The sequence below is a fragment of the Olea europaea genome, chromosome 13, assembly GCF_002742605.1.
Source record: "Olea europaea var. sylvestris chromosome 13, O_europaea_v1, whole genome shotgun sequence".
NCBI lineage: Eukaryota > Viridiplantae > Streptophyta > Magnoliopsida > Lamiales > Oleaceae > Olea > Olea europaea.
This window is the reverse complement of record NC_036249.1, coordinates 23,857,208-23,877,539: the sequence shown is the minus strand read 5'-3', so window position 1 is coordinate 23,877,539 and position 20,332 is coordinate 23,857,208. Positions and strand designations below refer to the sequence as shown.

General features: G+C 44.9%; 1 protein-coding gene across 1 annotated transcript; it reads left to right on the top strand.

The window, feature by feature from the left end:
• The first annotated feature begins 11,506 nt into the window (after nt 1–11,506).
• On the top strand, nt 11,507–12,620 carry LOC111408567. Its single transcript, XM_023038315.1, has 2 exons — nt 11,507–11,807; nt 12,514–12,620. The coding sequence occupies exons 1-2, from the start codon at nt 11,507–11,509 to the stop codon at nt 12,618–12,620; spliced, it is 408 nt and encodes a 135-aa protein (XP_022894083.1).
• The last annotated feature ends 7,712 nt before the right edge of the window (nt 12,621–20,332 follow it).

The window sequence follows — 20,332 nt, the reverse complement described above, 5'->3', positions numbered from 1 at the left end:
AGTTTTTTTGTACACCTTAATGAAATTTGGCATTGGAACTATATTGAAATGTTGACTACCAACTTTTTTATGTTAGATTTTGCTTCTTAACTTGAATATGTTTTTGTAAAATTAAGTGATGCTTGTTTCAATGATGATCACAAATGATTTGGATAGTTTCTCTTATGGGCATTGGTAGTGCAACCACATAGAAAGCTTAATTACCAACTTAAACTATTTTAAAAGTTGAAGACAAAGTTGCTACTCTAGAAATAAGTCGGGGACATATTATGCAATTTTTCCATCGTAAAAACTGCATATATATAAACTTCAAAATAAAGTGAGAGAGTCAAACTACACAAGACTATCAAACAAGAGTGTGTGTGAGAGCAATGGCTGTTGACCTCGCAAATTGGACTCTCCACTTGGCCAACCGATAACTACTCCAAGTATTCCTCCCTGCGCATAGTCAATGCATGATCAGATGCACACGGCCGGAACCAACGGGGGTGGTGGTAGCCGCATACACTCCGACGGTTAAGTTAGTCTCAGGTGATCGGAACAATATCAAGGTTGTGCAAAATAGTGGGGAGGAGAATATATATTTGCTCGTTATGGAAATCTATGTTGTAAGAGTTTCATTACCTTTGCCTCTTGTCAAACATTGGGTATTTATAGGTGAGGAGAACCGTTGGATGTGAGACACGTGTATGCATCTGACGGTGTGAGGCGTCTGCTCATAGGCGTCAATCAGCCGCGTCTATAGAGTGGGCGGGTAATTACTTCTCCCGAGTTGAGTTGACATAAAGTTGATACGTCACATCGACTAGGCTCATGGAGACGTCAAATCAATTAAACCTTGGGGGCAGAAAGGATATTAACATAGATCTCCTTCTGAAATTGGCGACGGATCCTCTGACAAAGAACCTCAGAATGTACTACGCCTTAGCTTCAGGGAGAGGTCACTTCGATAGGTTCAATAGATTGTCTATGCCTTGCAGTGCGTTAGCAGATCGACAACATTGGTGGTGGTGTCACTTCGGAACCACTTCGGATGGGAACCACTTCGGGTGGGTGTTGAACACCTCGTATGACGCGGGGGGAGACTTTTCGAAGTGTTTCAGATAGGGGCGTAATAGTGGTCCCCCAAGTTCAAGCATGAATATTTATATCATGGGTGGACTTATTTTTCCGATCGGGTATGTCTCCCTTAGGATAGGGACCGTGATTTGTGGAACTTATGGGTCGGTTTTCTATGTTCACCGAAGCGTTGACCTTAGGCAGACGCACCAAAGATTTATTACTGTGTAAGGAAAGAACTTATCCGAGACCGATGTGCTGCCAACTGGATGATGCGTTGGTAGACTGTCGAAGTTTTGTAAAGCTTAGGAGGGAACGCAGCTATCGAGGCAATGACCCACAGGGAACTCCGCGTCAGGTGCGTCAAAGCTTAGTAAAGCTGAGTGAGGAGCTCATTTGCCACTGGTGCGCCGACCCACATGGGACGACGCGTTGGAAGATGGCTAAAGCTTTGTAAAGCTTAGGAGGGAACGCAGCTACCGAGACGATGACCCACAGGGGATTTCGTGTCAGGTGCGTCTAAGCTTAGTAAAGCTGAGTGAGGAGCTCATCTGCCACCGGTGCGCCGACCCACAGGGGACGACGCGTTGGGAGATGGCTAAAGTTTCTTAAAGTTTAGGAGGGAACGTAACTACCGAGGCGATGACCCACAGGGGACTCCGCGTCAAGTGCGTCTAAGCTTAGTAAAGCTGAGTGAAGAGCTCAATCTGAGGCGGGCATCTCTGACTTTAAATGATTTGACAGCTGTCGCGTATTTCCAAGGCGACAGTTGGGCACGATCCCCATTCCCAGAAAAGGCTACTGCGGTTACTTATTGTAGATGGCTGATGGTGATCGAGGCGACGTGTGAGCATGAGCGTGAAGGTCACAGCTAGATTTTAAGCGTAGATCAAATCTGGCGTTTCATTTCAATGGCCTAGATTGATGATACGACGAACGACCTAAATTGATTGTATTTGAATTCAACGATGGAGATCAGCTGAGATGCTCTATAAAAGGTGGACTTGAGCATTTTTGGAGCTTTTCACTTTTGCGAAATCGAAATCCCCATTTACTCTCAAAATTCATTTTTCGACGATCTTCAAGCACTTTCCGACGAGAAATCCCAGTTTTCGACGACTTACGTTGTTTCTTGACCATTTCCAGCTGCGGGACACTCCATTTCGAAAGTTTCAGTAAGTATTTGGAACTTTTCATTTTTGAATTGGCTTCTAAGGGTATTGGTAGCTCGGGGAAGGGGTTGGAACTAGTGAGGATGGACGAGCCCATTTTGGCGACCTTCTCTGAAATAGTCGAAGTGATTATTGAGGGAGAATATATAGAAGAGACCAGATAGCCCAGTAGACATATTTGTGCATTGGGAGGTGTCGGATTACCCCTCTAAGCTAAAGGGTGCCGACCTAGAAAGACTTAGGGCTGAATATAGGATTCCAGATAGTGTAGATCTGATCCTACCAGAACCTGACGAGCGGTCCTGCTACCTTAGGCCAGGGTGCGTGGCGATCAGCGAGGCGATCCTTAGGGCTGGCCTTAGGCTCCCAATCCATCCTTTCTTTCATATGGTACTTAGGTCAAGTGACTTAGCTCCTACCCAATTGAACCCGAACTCCTGGAGCCAAATGGTGGGCTCCTGGATGTTGTGGAAGGAGGCGTCGCTTGGGGGTAGAGATGCCTTTTTTTGTATTCCAAACCCTTTACATCTCCAAGGTAGTGGCTGGAGGGGGGGATAAGACTAGGGGCTGGTACTACCTGACCTCATGGGGTTTCCACACTTCATTTGTGCTTGATTTGCCAAGCTCCATTAAGGAGTGGAAGAGCTCGTGGTACTCGGTTGTCGGGAGATGGGACACGATGGAGGGGGACCACGGCACCTCTTACGATCCACATAAAGTATTCAACACTTAGTGAGTACTGTGGCTTTGTGTGTCTTGTTTATTCTTCTTCGGTTCGATTCTTAACTATTCTGTTTGTTTTTGAAGGCACTCTTCCTCGGTGTGAAGTTTCCATCGACGACTTTGACATCATCTGCATTATCTATCAGCTGCCTCCGAAGAAGAGGTCATACCACCAGCTGATCAGAAAAAATATCCACTTCGTGATGCACGACTTGATGGCCTCTCAAGGTAAATGTCCCGAAGCGAATATCTTTCAGCACTTTCCGAATTGTTTGCACTTGTACTAATTTGCTTGTTCCCTTGTAGATAACTTTAACAAGAAGCTGCCTCTAAGGCCAGACTTCAAAACCATCCAAAGGATGATGGCAGAGGCGAGAGCCCTGAAAACCTCCTCCTCTGCGTACAAAAAGCAAATGGAGGATCTCGTGGAGGCCAGCAAAAGGCTCCAGCCTCCGACCAAGGAGGAGGTGGCGGAGGACCCGGAAGCAAATCTGTTGTGGAAGGGCAAGAAGCCTACTATCCCCTCAAAGCGCCCAATTGTGGCGAGGCAGCCTCCGGCTCTGAGGTATACAATAATTCCTACCAGGGTGGTCATCCCGGAGAAGGCGCCCGTGCCATCAGTGGCACCAGTAGCTGCTGTGCCCATTGCCCAAGTGCCGGGAAAGCCAAAGAGGAAAAGGGCCCGTCCGTCAAAGGAGGTGGATTTCTTGGGCACCAATTCGGAGGAGCCAGTGAAGGAAGTGTTGGAGGCTCTTCCTCCAGAGACGGCTGCGATGGCGGTGATCCACAATAAGTATTGGACTGAGGAATGGAGAGACCACACCGCCTCCTGCACTGCCAAGGACTTGGTTGCGACCAACAGTGCCTATGTGCCCAGGCCTTGAGCATAAGCATCCAATTTGAGGGCTCGGTGAAAGACTTCAACGCTAAGAGGGAGGACATCGCCAAGTACCTTGAGGAGGCGATGCAATATGGAGATGTAGAGAGGAAGGCCCGGGCCAAGGCCGAGGAGGAAGAGAGAAGAAGAAAGGAGGCTGAGGCCCAGCTCGCAACTGCTAAGGAGGACATAGAGCGGCTGAAGAAAGAGCTCTATGAAGTGGAGTGTCAGGTGACTGCTATTACCCGAAGAGTTGATCATACAAATGAGCACCACCGATTTGCCACGGAGGCTTTGGAGGCCTCCAATAAAGAAAAGGCAAAGCTGAGGTGGAGGGCGGATGCCCAAGCTGATGAGATCGCCTATCTGAAGGAGGAGCTGAAGTCAGCAGGGGAGGTGGCTGTACAGAACTTCATCGACCATTTTGAAGCGCACCCCCTGTACGATGGCTTTGCCAACTTCTGGACTTCTTGGAGCGCCCAAGGAATATTGGGTCGGCTGAAAGAGGTCCATCATACTCTAGACATATCCTCATTAGAGGCAGAGTTTGGTGGGCGTACTGGAGGTTGACCTGACAGGTTCGCCGAGGACGCTCCAGAGGCCTTTGGGACAGGAGCGGCGGAGGCCGGAGCGGAAGATGCCCCAGTAGAGTAGGATTAATCAATTTTTGTAATGGCATCAACCTCTTTTGTAATCCGATTCCGAATGGATGAAATGAAATTTTTTTTTAAGTATTGTTGCTTCTGCTTTTCTATTGTGTCGAACCATTTACATTTGAGTATGTGAATGACAATCACTTAAGTAAACATGAAGCGCCATTTACCAAATAATCGGTTAATAACAATAGATCGGACTAGTTAACATATTGAAGAGCTAAGGCAACAATTTACTAACTGATGTGACAAAGAATTAAAGTATCATTACTTAGAAAAGTTACATCACCCTTCACCAAGGCATTTTCAGCACTTAGTAAGATAGGGAAGTTACAAATGAGATCGGATCATAACACATTTATTAAACATTGAGATCGGACCGGAACACAAGTTCATCACTGATAGTATTTCCTCAAGTGTTCGATGTTCCATTGATGAGGGAGTGTTTTTCCTACCATGTCTTCAATTTCAAAAGTGCCAAGTCGGGATTCCCTGCAGATGCGGTAAGGACCCTCCCAGTTCGGTCCCAACACTCCGGACCCGGTTGGCTTTGATGATTGGAATACCCTTCTAAGGACGAGGTCCCCTAGACGAAGAGTTCGATTTCTGACCCTGGAGTTATAATAGCGGGTTATCTTTCTATGATACTTTGCCAAGTTCACCTGGGAGGCATCCTTCCTTTCTTTAAGGAGGTGGAGTTCGCTTGTTCGAGCTTCGTCGTTACTGATCTCATTGAAGTGTATTCGACGGTGCGATGGGACTCCTATCTCAACCAGGCTCATGGCCTCGGCTCCGTAGGTCATGGAGAAGGGTGTCTTCCCTGTTGCAGTTCGGCTAGTTGTTCTGATGGCGCAGAGGACGTGGGGAAGCTCATCGACCCAAGTCCCTTTTGAGGTATCAAGCTTCCTTTTCAGGGTATGCTTGATTGTTTTGTTTACTATCTCAACTTGCCCATTTGCTTGTGGGTGATGAGGCGTCGAGAAATACTTCTTTATACCCAGTTCGTCGCATGAGTCTCGCATTTCTTGTTGTCGAACTATCTCCTATTGTCAGATACTAAGGAGTGGGAAATGCCGAACTTGCAAATGATGTTCTTCCAGACGAATTTTGTAGTTTTCGCCTCGGTGATCTTGGCAAGAGGTTTAGCTTCGACCTACTTGGTGAAATAGTCGATGGTGACAATAGCAAATGTCGCGCTTCCTCTTCCTTTTGGGAGTGGACCTATGAAGTTGATGCCCCATTTGGCGAATGGCCAAGGGTTGGTCACTACGGAGAGGCTCTGAGAAGGTTGTCTTTGTATATTTGAGACGTCCTGGCACTTATCACATTTCTGGACAAACTAGCAAACATCCCTTTTTAGGGTCGGCCAAAAGTATCCTTGTCGGAGTACTTTGTGTGCCAGAGTCGTTCCTCCGGAGTGATTCCCACAGATTCCCTCATGGATTTCCCTGAGTAGATACATGGCCTCTTCGCCTCCTACACATCGGAGAAGTAGCGAGGCGAAGCCTCTTTTGTAGAGGACATCTTCTTTAGGACGAAGTGTGCAACCCTTCTTCTTAACTTCCTTGGCTCGCTTCTTAAAGCTGGTAGTGATTGGTCCTTAAGATAGGCGATGATGGGCTACATTCATAACGGGGTGCCTTCTATCCATAGCACCTCTTCACCTCCGAAAATGGAGGGCTTCGATAAGTGTTCAATGGGGACAACCTTTATTAGCTCTAGATCCTTGCTGTTGGCCAATTTTGACAAGGCGTCTACACGAGTATTCTCTAGGCATGGGACTTGAATCAGCTCGAACCGTTCAAAATGAGGAACTAGGTCCAGAACCAATTTTAAGTATACAACCATGCTACTGTCTTTGGCCACGAAGTTTCCATTGACATGACTCACTACAAGCTGAGAATCGCTGCTCGCTAGTAGCCTTCTGACCTGCATTTCTTTCGTCAGTCTAAGGCCTACTAGAAGGGTCTCATATTCAGCAGCGTTGTTCGAGGCTTTAAAGCCGAACCTTACTGCGCAATTTAGCTTGTGACCTTCGGGGCTTTCCAAGACAATCCCTGCCCCGAGCCGGCCTCTCCTGAGGATCCATCTACGAACAGTTTCCACGTTGGGGGTTCGGCTGGTTCCATTGTCACCTCCATTTCTGGGGCTTTGGCAAACTCAACCACAAAATCTGCAAGGGCCTGGCCCTTGAGAGCATGTCGAGGTCGAAACAGTATGTCGAACTCACTAAGCTCGATCGCCCATTTTAGCGAGGGTCTTGATGCGTCTGTTCTCTGCAGTACTTGCTTCAATGGGAAATTGGTGAAAACTTCAATTGAGTGGGCCAGGAAGCATGCCTTAGTTTCCCTGAGCTGTGATGAGAGCGAGTGCCAATTTCTCCATGTCTGGGTAGCCTGTTTCAGTTGGGAGGAGTGCTTTGCTGACATAGTATACTCATAATTGGTCCTCATTTTCTTTCCTGACTAGGACAACGCTGACCGCCTCATTCGAAACCGCCAAGTACAGTAGTAGTGGCTCTTTCGGTTGAGGTTTTGACAACAGGGGTGCCTCTCCTAGGTGCTTCTTCAGCATTTGGAAGGCTTCTTCGCACTCAGAAGTCTATTGGAACTTCTTTCCTTGCTTCAGCACATTGAAGAAAAGTAAGCTCTTATCTGTAGCTCTGGAGATGAAGGGACTAAGTGCTGCTATTCGACCATTGAGGCTTTGGACCTCCTTTGGTTTCTAAGGTGACCTCATTTCAAGTAAGGCCATTATCTTCACTGGGTTCGCTTCGATTCCCCTTTGGTTTACAATATATCCCAAAAACTGACCTGAAGCCACTCCAAAGGTGCACTTGAGGGGGTTCAGCTTCATTTTATATTTTCTAAGTATTCGAAAGGTTTGGTCGAGGTGACTTACATGTTCGTCGGCCTGAAGGATTTTGTCTAGCATGTCGTCCACGTAGACCTCCATGGTTCTGCCAATGAGTTCGGCAAACATCATGTTGACCAGCCTTTGATATGTAGCTCCATCATTTTTCAATTCGAAGGGCATGACTTTGTAGCAGTACAATCCTGTATCTATGATGAATGATATAGCCTCCTCATCGGGTCGAAACATGGGTATTTGGTTATACCCTGAGTATGCATCCATGAAGTTCAATAGTTCATGTCCGGCTGTGGAATCCACAAGTTGGTCTATCATTGGAAGCGAGAAACTGTCTTTAGGGCATGCCTTATTTAAGTTCGTGAAGTCTACGTACACCCTCCACTTTCTGCTAGGCTTCTTCACCAGGACCCGGTTGGATATCCACTTCGGATAGATGGCTTCTCTGATGAAGCTGCTGCGGCTAAGTTTGTGTGTTTCGTCTTTTAGCGCCTCATACCGTTCCGGGTTGAGGGCACGTCTTTTCTGCCTATGTGAGGCATAGGAGGAGTTGATATTAAGATGATGACAACTGATCCTTGGATCTATTCCCACCATGTCTTCATGCTTCCAAGCGAAGACATCTAAGTTCCTTTTCAGGAAGCTCACCGTTTCTTCTTTTGCTTCGGGAGACAGTGCCTTTCCTATTCGCAGGACCTGACTGGGGTCCTCTGGGTTGTTGAAGAAGGTTTCAAGTTCTTCCATTGGGGTTGCATTTGGCTTGGAGTCAATGATCCAGGGATCTAATTTATCAAGAGGGTGCCCTTTTTCGGGGCTTCTTCCATGTCGACGTCTTCCTCCTGTTCGGAGGTATGCCCTTATTCAGGGGTGTCGAGCATTTCCACGTCCAATTGGGTTCACTGGCAACTTCAGTTATGATCACATTAACAATTCAAGGCTTCGATTCTCGCAGAGAGTTTAAGTAACATGCCCTGGAGCCTATCTGGTCACCTCGGACCATGGCAATCTCATGTTCAGTTGGGAATTTCATATACAAGTAGTGGATGGAGGTGACAGCCCAAAGATCTTTCAAGCCGGGTCTTCCCAATACTCCATGGTAGGCTGATATGTGGTCTACCACCAATAATTTCATGAAGCGTTGGGCCACTAGAGAGGCTGAACCCATCTTGACGGGCAGAGTAATCCTCCCTCATGGGATGATGCTGTCTCCAGTAAATCCGAACAGTGGATCGGTCATGGAAATCAATCCATGTTCAATTTGCATCTTTTCGAAGGTGAACCGAATAATATATTAATCGAACTGCCATTATCGACGAGCATGCATTTGAGCCCGTTTCTTGCCACAATGGCTCTCACAACCAATGCGTCACAATGGGGGTGGTGAACTCCTTGTGCATCTTCCTGGGAGAAGGTGATTGGGACCATCCTATTGGCCACTTGGGACTCATTGATAATGTAGGTGAGCATTGGCAGGTCCTTTACTTTCCTTGTGTAATTTCTTTGGGTGTTCCTGGTGTTTGCCACCGATGTGAGGTCCCCAATGATTGTGTCGATCTCCTTGATGATTTGGCCTCCAGAAAATGGGGCCTAATCTCTCTGTCTGGACTCTCCTCGATCCCTTGATTCTCTTCTCCGGAGTAACTGCTCTCTATGCCTTCTCTCTCCCCTGTTCGGGGAGGCGGATCTGCGAGGGTATTTGTTCCTCCTGGAGGGATGTGGGTCGCTCCGATCCGAGCGTCGAGGAGTGTCTCTTTACTCATTGGTGTCATGCCCATAGAGTTGGTGGAAAGTGCAAAACCTTGTCCCTTACAAGGGCCTATTTGACTGCTTCTTCTTCTTCTTCTTTTTATTACTATCAGTTCCTCCAGATGGTCCTGCTCCACTAGGAAAATTCTCGTACGCTAACACCGGCACTGCATTTAGCATGGTCGAAGCCAATGCCTGTGCAGAGGTGGGAGCTATTATATGACCTACTTGAGTCCATTGCTGAGTGACAAGGTGCACTGCGGGTCCTCGACCTACCTGCCTTTGAGGTGAAGGGAGTCCCTGCACGTCACGGTTTCAGTGATCAATCATCTCTTCACTGACGATCTCAACTCTCATCATTTCTCCCAGTTCATCATAAGTGGTGGGATTTTTGTTGCGCACATCCTTCCAGAACAAAGTGTTCATATTGAGGCCACCTTTCAAGGCTGAAAGGGCTTTTTTTTTAGTGACCTGCTCACAATACGTGATTTCGTCTATAAACCTGACGAGATAGCTTTTCAGCATCTATCCAGGGGCCTGCCTCATATCTTGCAGGCATTGTACCGGGGCCTTTCCTTCTCCGCGTGAGAGGTACTGGTTCAAGAACGCCTTTTTCAGATCCAGCCAACTCCTAATGCTCAGGGGAGGAAGTCTGTTGTACCACTCTTCAGCAGCTCTGCTTAGGGTTAAGTGGAAGGCTCTGCACTTCAAAGTAGGCGAGACTCCCCTGAGGCTCATCCGTGTCATGTACTTGGTGAGGTGCTTCTTTAGGTCCCTCTTTCATTCATACTTAGGGATCTTAGGGGGCATGAAATTCGCAGGCATTGGGAAACTTCGAATTTTCCTTGAGAAAGGGAGGTTATTATCATCATCGTCAATTTTATAAGATCGACAAGGCCCATCTGACCCTTCATCATCTTGGATGTTCTGGGGAGGTAGAGATGCTACTCCTCGACAGCCCCAATCAACTAAGTCCCTTCTCTCATTCCTATTTCTAGGAGGAGGAGATGCTTGTTCTTGCTCCTGTTTTTGTCGAACTGATCTTCGCACTGAGCGTACCCTACTACTAGGGCCTGTCCTATTCGGTCGAAGACGCTGGTTGACCTTTGTGCTTCATATTCTTGAGGAAAATTGTCCCCCAATTGTGGCTCTGCTGGCTAGCTCCCTTGCACATATGATGTGGCTTTTGCACCCTCTTCTCTTTCGAGGGAGCACTCTCTGTGCTGGCTCACATTGCCTCGGGAACGAGATGCTGGGGCTTCCTAAACTAGGTAAGATCCTTGGGGCATTTGAGAGCCCTGGTGACCTCAGGCTTGCATGAGAAGTTCATGAATCGCTATATTCTGGGCTGCGATGTCTCTCATGCCTGCATCTATTTGAGCCATTCCTTCAGTGAGCATGGCTATTCTTTCACCTTGACGACGCTGGTGATGGGGTCTCTGGTGAGTGACATTGTTATGGAGCACCTCTTCTTCAGAGGCCTCTTCATAGGGTTCTCGTCTTCATGGCTGTAACTCATCCTATCTCCTTTTTCAAGGGTGATAAGAACTTGGATTATAACTCGACTTTGCTCTTTTTCAAGAACGTACCCTTTTCAGGGTAAGTCACTAGTTTTCCGGTGGTTTCTCCGGTGGAGAATGCAGAACTTTGGACGGGAAGTGTTCCCACAGACGGTGCCAATCTGTTGACCTCGTAAATTGGACCCTCCACGTGGCCAACCGATAGCTACTCCACGTAATCCTCCCTGCGCACAGTCAACGCACAACCAGATGCACACGGTCGAAACCAGTGGGGGTGGTGGCAACCGCATACACTCCGACGGTTAAGTTAGCCTCAGGTGATCGGAACAATACCAATGTTGTGCAAAATAGTGGGGAGGAGAATATATATTTGCTTGTTATGAAAAGCTATGTTGTAAGAGTTTCATTACCTTTGCCTCTTGTCAAACCTTGGGTATTTATAGGTGAGGAGAACCATTAGATGTGAGACACGTGTATGCATCTGACGGTGTGAGGCATCTGTTCATAGGCGTCAATTAGCCACGTCTATAGAGTGGACGGGTAATTACTTCTCCTGAGTTGAGTTGACATAAAGTTGATACGTCACATCAACTAGGCTTATGGAGATGTCAAATCAATTAAACCTTGGGGGCAGAAAGGATCTTGACATAAATCTCTTTCTGAAATTGGCAGCAAATCCTCTGACAGAAAACCTCGGAATGTACTGCACCTCGGCTTCAGGGACGAGGGCACTTCGATCGATTCAGTAGATTGTCTATGCCTTGCAGTACGTTAGCAGATCGATAACATTGGTGGTGGCGTCACTTCGGAACCACTTCGGATGGGTGTTGAACACCTCGTATGACGTGGAGGGAGACTTTTCGAAGTGTTTCAGATAGGGGCGTAACAATGGCAACATATGGTGAGAAGCAAAAGAAAGCAAACATCTATGTCTATGATATGGGAACTGGAAATTTGAAGCCGGAATCTAACTATCTGGCCACCATTAAAAAGTCGATATCGCGAGGCTGGGGACTAATGAGGTCAAAAACCTATCGAGAAAGTGTCGATCGTGGTGGATTGAAGGCGGCAAAAGAGGTGGCAGAATCAAGAAAATTAGTTTCACATGTGGAAGTGAATGCAGGATCAGTGGCTGCATTTTTTCAAGTGAAAGTGTTGGTTAGTGATATATATGCCAGGGTTCATGCAAGTCCATGCCTTCAAATGTGCAAGAAGAATTTATGACAGTTTGGAGAAGTTTAGCCCTAATTACATGACTTACAACATGACGAAGGTTGGTCGAGAAAATTATTTATATTTATATCATTATAATGTTGTTTTCTACGCAGATATCGAATTCATTTCTCGTTAATAGCCTGACACGTAGAATTTTTGTATACAAATTGCGTAACAGAGAATTGATCTTAAGAGTTTTGTGAGTTCGACTCTTTACCAGAAATTAAAATTGTCACAAGATAAATAGATATGATTCATGTAATCATATTTCGCTTTATAATCCCTTTTTTTTTTAAATACTAGGAGATGAAATTAATTTTTTGTAATCTCGTGGTCGGTAATCTCTTAAATTGCCCCCTTGTTGGGGATGCCAATTCGGGGGTTATCTTTTATTCTTAATCAGCTGTGGTTTTGTAGTTTAACGTATCAAATATGTTTATTTGCGTTGATAGTCGAAAAAATAAATCCTAGCTGTTGACATCTGAATTCCGATCTAATAAAAACAGTTCGTTAATCCCACCTCAGTTAAATGTGAGTTCGGTCCTTACTACCAGGTCGGACAATCCCGCCGTTATCTCAAAAAAATCATGATTACCCCCTATCACATCACCCTATCAATCAAATACACTTGCTACAGGTGAACAACCAATCCTAAGTCCTCAACCTCCAGCCCCTTGCAGGTCATCATTACCTGGGGAAAATATTGACACATGGCTACCGGCCTCATCGGCCAATCACAAGAGAATCCAGCGACCCGAATTCTGAGCTTGGTACTGTTGCTGATTGACTGATTTGATGTAATGTCAGCTGAAACTATGTATAAATAGTTGAATAAGACTCTTGTAAAGGGTAAGTGATTTCATACAACAACTCAATGCATAATTACACTCTCTAAACATATTTTGTAGTTTTTTTTTTCAACAATAAATCGTCCTTTTTAATCTTAAAGTTGGCTTAAGATTAGCCTTGCTAATTTTGACGTCAACAGTTTGGCGCTAGAAGGAGGGCTTTAATTGTGAAAAATAGTCTCATTCTCTTCACAAAATTTGAGAGCCATGAGTCGTAGCTCAAGTTCCAGAAATCCATTTCACACCCACCCTCATGAAACGAATACACCACCAAGTTCTCCATGACGGCAGGACCCTCAAACGACTGCCATGAGGGAAACCTATACTAGCCATCAACGCAACTCCCTGGGAGTGCATAAGGCAAATGTATGGGAATTCGAGCTCATTCCACTAGACCCGTGGACCAGGAAAGAAGGAGGAGAACTCGTTGAAGAACTAGAAGGAGTTCAAGTCTGTGCCAAAGACCCAACAAAGGAGCTCAAAGTGGGGCGCGAGCTGTAGCCATCCACCCAAAATGAAATTGTGGCCTTCTTAGACAAAACCTTGATGTCTTCGCCTGGAATCACGGAGACATGAGAGGAATAGACCCCAACATCGCATGCCACAAATTACAGGTGGATCCTTCAGTTCGGCTAAAGCAGCAAAAATGACAACCTCTGAACCCTAAAAGATATGAAGCATTCAACAAGGAGGTGCAAAAACTGTTGCATAACAGTATCCTCCATGAGACCAAATACCCGAAGTGGGTCGTAAATCCGATCCTTGTGAAAAAACACAACAGAGATTGGAGGGTATGCATAGACTTCACCGACCTCAACAAAGCATGCCCAAAAGATAGTTTTCCTTTGCCAAGAATAGATCAAATGGTGGACGCCACTACCGGACACGAACTACTCAGCTTCATGGACGCGTATTTCGGATATAACCAGATACCGATGTATGGCCCAGATCAAGAACATACCTCGTTTGTAACTGACCGAGGTCTTTACTGCTATAGAATAATGCCATTTGGTCTCAAAAACACTGGTGCGACCTACCAACGACTAGTGAATTTCATGTTTTCCTAACAGATCAAAAAAACAATGGAAGTGTATGTTGACGATAAGCTGGTCAAAAGCATCAAGGCCAAGGATCACTGTCAGCACCTGACCGAGGTGTTTGATATACTGAGGAAGTATGAAAAGAAGTTGAACCCAAGGAAATGTGCTTTCGGGGTCAGCTCTAGAAGATTCCGAGCTCACATTGTGAACAACTGAGGAATCGAGGCAAATCCTGAAAAATACAAGTTGTTATCCAAATGAGGCCTCCAACTAAACTTAGAGAGGTACAAAGTTTAACCGGAAGGATTGCCGCCCTCAACCGGTTTGTCTCCAAGTCTACGGACCGTTGCAAACCCTTCTTTGACACGTTACGAGGAGGAAAGAAGTTCGAATAGACTAAAGAATGCCAGGACGCCTTTCATGAGCTAAAGAGACAACTAGCTCAGCCTCCGTTGCTTTTAAAACCTAAGGTCGGCGAGGTCCTAAAGCTTTATTTATCTGTTTCAGAACACGCCATTAGTGCGGTTCTAACCCGAGAAGAGAATCGTGTTCAACATCCAGTCTATTACGTAAGCAAGGCGCTTCATGAAGCCGAGCTTAGATATTCACCTGTAGAGAAATTGGCATTCACCTTACTAATGGCCGCGCGAAAACTAAGGCCATACTTTTTGGAACACCCCATTGAGGTCCTCACCAACTCTCCATTAAGGCAATCACTACAAATGGGCAGTCGAGCTCGGACAATTCGACATCAAATACACGCCATGTTCCTCCATCAAGGGCTAAGCACTCATTGACTTTGTTTCTGAGTTCTGCAACGTCCCAATCGAGGAACTACAAGAAGAAACCCCATGGAGATTTTATGTCGACTGTTCATCCACCTGAGAACGATCTGGGGCAGGCGTCGTATTAATCAACCCTGAACATCACATATTCTGCGAAGCCTTGCCATTTGCCTTTAAAGCCTCAAACAATGAGGCAGAGTTCAAAGCCATACTTCATACGCAGGCCGATCTAAGGGCGTAAGCACATGTTACCCTTAGTGAGCATTCTTCCTAAGGAATCTTATTGAGTAGTGAGCATTCTTCCTAAGGAATCTTACAGAGCTCTGCTCCATATGCAGATCGATCTAAGGGCGTAAGTGCTGCGACCCTTAGTGGACATTACTCCCAAAGAATCTTACAAAGCCCTGCTACATACGCAGGTCAATCTAAGGCTGTACATGTTACCCTTAGTGGACATTTCTCCTAAGGAATCTTACAAAGCCCTATTACATGCGCTGGCCAATCTAAAGTTGTACGTGTTACCCTTAGTGGACATTCCTCCTAAGGAATCTTACAAAGTCCTGCTCCATACTCAGGCTGATCTAAGGGCGTAAGTGCTGCGACCCTTAGTGGACTTTCCTCCTAAGGTATCTTACAAAGCCCTGCTACATACGTAGGCCAATCTAAGGCTGTACGTATTACCCTTAGTGGACATTCCTCCTAAAGAATCTTACAAAGCCCTGCTACACACGCAGGTCGATCTAAGGCTGTACGTGTTACCTTTAGTGCACATTCCTCCTAAAAAATCTTACAAAGCCCTGCTCCATACGCAGGACGATCTAAGGGCGTAAGTGCTGCGGCCCTTAGTGGACATTCCTCCTAAGGAATCTTACAAAGCCCTACTACATACGCAGGCCGATCTAAGGCTATACGTGTTACCTTTAGTGAACATTCCTCCTAAGGAATCTTACAAAACCCTGCTACATACGCAGGCCGATCTAAGGCTGTACGTGTTACCCTTAGTGGACATTCCTCCTAAGGAATCTTACAAAGCCCTGCTCCATATGCAAGTCGATCTAAGATCGTAAGTGCTGTGACCCTTAGCAAAAATTCCTATTTGGAAATTCTACGAAGCCTAGAAGCATGTGCAGGTCGATCTAGGTTCGCAGAACTTACGAGTTATGTTACATACGCTGACTAGAAGACATTCCATGATTAAAGATTCACGAAATGATGAAATAAGCAATAAAATTTAGACCTCACAAAAAAAAAAGAAAACATGCATTTTCATAAGCATTCAAAATAGAGTACGGCTAATCTTCGAGCACAAACAAGATATCTAATAAGTGTATTTTTACACATTTATTTAGCTCACAAACATGACTTAAACATGGACAAAGCATTTGAATTGTGACTTAATCTCGTTAAGTTTATGAAATGTAGGTATTTCTATGGAAAAGATGGAATTCAGAAGAAAAGAGCCGAAAAGGACCAAAATGGAACAAAGCTATAGTTCGGGGACCAAAGGTGCAAATATTGGAAAGTTGAGCGAAAGTGCAGAACTAGAATGAAAATATGCCAAGTATGAGATTGAGGACGATACAAGACGATCGGAGGAAGAAAGAAATAACATTGAACTGAATTGAAGAAAAGTGAAAGATGAAGGACTAAATTGCAATTAATCAAAAGATGAGCCGAGCAAGTGGTCAAGGAATTGATTGACCCAAATATCAATTAGGAGTCAATATTTGATAATGGAACAAAGGAAAGAAAAAAAAAAGAAAAAAAAAAAAAAAAAAAAAAAAAAAAGAGAAAACGGAGTTCAGTGACCAAAATAACAAGGTTGTAAAGTTACAACCTTGCGGCCGCATGTAACTATACCATGCGGCTACACATGAGGAGGCAGGGATATTATTGGGGCATATCACTTGAACCATGCGGTTGCATGGTTTAACACCATGCGGCCGCATGGCTTTAAAATCCGATGAAAATTCTGAACTTCCGTTTTTAATTGAAACTCTTTCGGGGCTCCGTGAGGACATGATATAAAAGCCAAAATTCATCAGAAATAGGGCAGAACATCCAGGGAGAAGAAAAATACAACTTTTGGAGGCAAGGAACACGAACTTGAAGCCGATTTCACAAGAATTCAAGCGGGTTTTTAAGGTTTTATTCAAGATTTCAAGAATTTTCATACGGGTGCTATTCTTTTTATTTATTAATTTCATTTTTTTTCTGTAATTATGAATATTTTAGGCTAGGTTTTCAATTACTAAGTGATCGATGAACCGTTATTTGTTATTTTAATTCCATATTTCATGAATTTAATATAAAGACTCGTTTGGATAATTTGATTGGTTTACATGCATTAATTTTCTTCTGCAATTAGTGGCCAGTGATTGTGTGAGTGTTGATGACTTATTTCTTACATTCGAGAGAAGTGGAATAGGTTCGATAATGTGTAAATTAACATAGGGTCCGATAGTGGATATAGATATACCCCTATACTTTATGTAATTCTTTAATTGTTCACAAAACCACTTGCATTCTTGTATATTTACATCATCCATAGAGATATAGGCTGGTGGTGTGCAAGAATAGGTCTAATATATATCGAGAGAATATATTGGATAGAATTAGGAACATTGAATTGGCAAATTTCCATCGGATCATTAATTTTATGAAATTAGGGTTTTTATAACTTCAATTGAGGATTCGTGATCCTAGTGACTTTAGTTTGATTCATTTCCATAAATTAGCTTTTGAATTTGCATAATTTCATTTACTTGAGTGTTTGAATCATTTAATTAGAGAAATTTCGAAATTACGGTTTCTAATTGAGAAATTAGGGTTTTCAATAGAAATTAGGGTTTTTAATTGAAATTAGGGCTTTTTGCATTTAGACCATATTTTCACTCAATTAGATTCGGTTAAGGCTAGATTATATAGAATTGAACTATTCAATCTCTGAGGGATGATATTCAGACTTTTTAAAATCCACTTTATTACTTGTTACGAACCGTACACTTGCGGTAATTTTAAATCGAAAGAATTATTTCGCAAACAATATCCATAAAGTTTAACAAATTGATCACAAATCCAAAAAATGTCCTAAGAAGAGCTAGGGAGAGGGAGGTCTTCGCGAAGAGCGACATCATTTTCATCAGCAGGAGAAATCCGAACCCCTGTCGCTTCTGACAAACGCTGAAGCTCTTCCACAGCCTCCTCAAGGAAACCCACGTCGAACCTTGGCCTCTCTCTGCAAATGTGTTTTAATACTTCCTCCAGAGCCACGAAGTAAGCATCCTGAGCAAGAGCGTCAAACTCGAAGGACGACCTCCAAGTCTCCACTGACCTCGCAGCCCTAGATTTAGCCTCATCAGCTCTACGCATCGCCTCTCTTGCTCTCTCATTTACCTCCCGTACCTTCTCCACAGCCTTCTCAGTCCGAACTCTCTCTTCCTCAATCCTCTTCTTCTCAGCCTCAGCCCTACGACCGGCCTCCTCCCTCAGAGCTCTAATCTCCTCCATCCACTTCTCCTCCATCTCCAGCCTCGAGTTCAGCTCAAACCCCATCGTGTTAAGCTTCTCCTCGTATTCTTTTTCTTTTATTGCAAACTGAGCTCTTTCAGCCTCCATGCCGTTATACAAATTCAAGGCCTGGTCCTTGGCCTCCATCAGTTTGTCGTGCTCAGATTTCACCTACATTAAAATTCATAAGTTAAGCACCTCGTAAATATGTAAATCATAAAATAAAATGAAGTAAGGAAAATACCTTATCAGCTATAGCCGTCATGTACAGGATAGAGCTATGGCTGTGGAGTTCAGCAGTCACTAGGGCCTTGCCTATGGGCATCTCATTAAGGAAGCCCTGCTGCCTTTCACCCTAACTCCTGGTAAGCAGGTTTCCAGAATCACACAGAGATGGGGGAAGTGCGGCAGTAACCTCCCTCGATGGAAATGGAGCTCGAAAGTAATCCAAGAAGATCTCTGGACGTGGCCTAGCAAATTGTCCAGTGAAGGCCTCTGTAAGTCCGGACACCTCTCCTGTACCCTTGCCGAGCTAGTCGAAGCAGAAGCAGGAGCCACAGGAGGTGGCGAAGTATGAGCTGGAGACGGCAAAGTGATAGCCACCAAAGGAGAAGAGCTCAACGCAGGATCAGCTTCAGGGACCCTTGGTGCGGCCGGCGTGTCAGTACGGTTCCTCTTCAAGGGGACCTCGTCCTCCACTTCCTCAGAACGACTTTCATCCTGTTCTGGGACATCCCTCTTCTTGGCCTTCGCTGCGGTCGCAGCTTTCGTCGCCTTGTATCCCAACATTTCTGAATTGTGACCTGTAAACAAAAAAGTATGTCAGTACTCAACTCTAACAAATATCACCTCAATAAACCAATCAAAACTGACCTAAACTGGTCAGAACCGATGTAGACGCTGCGACGGTGGAAGGCCCCGGCACCCTGGTTTGAATCAAGCCGGCCTGGAAAAGGTTGGAATTCGAGAGCAAAAATTTGCAAGATCTCTGTTTCTTCGGCAATGCACGAATTGCTTCCGCTCGCCTCTGAGTGTCTTTCTTCAGTGTAGGCCTCTTGTAATCTGCACAGTAACATGATATCAATTAGAGCTGCTCGGAATACAATCTAGGTCAAAACACCAAGAGGCAGTTACTTACATAATGAGTGATAAAGCGCAGGGACCACGTCGTCCCTATTCACCTCGATAGAATGAAATTGCCACTCCCCCGACACATAGAACCACTCTTCCTTCCATTTCTTAATCGAGGAGGGGGTGTCTAAAACCAGAGAACCTCCCATCCTTGGCCTAACACTTGTGTACCACCAACCCGAGTTCTTCCCATCCTCCTTAAAAGTAAATAAAGAGTTGAACTGCTCAACCGCAAGCTCAGGGTTACCTAATCTATCCCATAGAATAAGCGTGGCGATCAAAGTTCGCCACCCATTTTGACATAACTAGGTCAGAACTATACCCTAAGAAGACAAGAACTTACGGATAACCCTAGGAATAGGTAATCTCAGCTCGACTTGAAGGATGACGGATTTCAATGAGACACATCCCATAGGGGGAGCGTCAGCACGGTCAGATGGTTCCGGGATTATCATAATTATCGAACCGGAATATCATATTTTGCCCTCCAACTAGCTAACATATCACCTGTAACTACCGACCCGTAAGAACCAGCCCCCCACTCCAACTGATCGTTCCCTTCACTACCCATAGGGGAACCCACCTTCTCGTCTACCCTATCTCGCCCCATCTCCCCGGGACAAGCCAAAGTAACGGGGTTAGCAACAGAAATAGGAACAGGAGTGAAAATCTCTCTACACCCCGAGGACGAACTAGAAGTAGAAGGGACAGATTCTTCTTGTTGATTTCCCTAAGATTGAACCCTCGACTCGTCCGAACTCATGGAAAAGTACAAAACAAACGGACTAAGTGAAGAAGCGAAGGAATACGTGGGAACTTGACGGACGACCTTACTCAAACGACAGATAGGGAGTGCTCGGAATTCCTTGGTGCTTTGAGAGAAAACAGTGTAAAGTAAAAAGACAAAATGAAAAGCCATTGAATATTTAAAAAGAAGGAAGATAAATGGTTTTAATCTGGGCCGTTAGTTCAAAATAAAGGAGGGAAGATCTATGGTTGAAATGTCTCCTGGGCAAAACGACACAGCATCAGGAAACTTATCAAAGAAGCTATCTAAAAATGTCGTACAGCTCATCCCTACCTAGGCGTGACACTTGGCATAATAATAATTACTTTTCTTTGAAAAATCCTGCCGTTATCTCAAAAAAAAAAAAAAAAAAAAAAAATAATTACCCACTTTCCAAA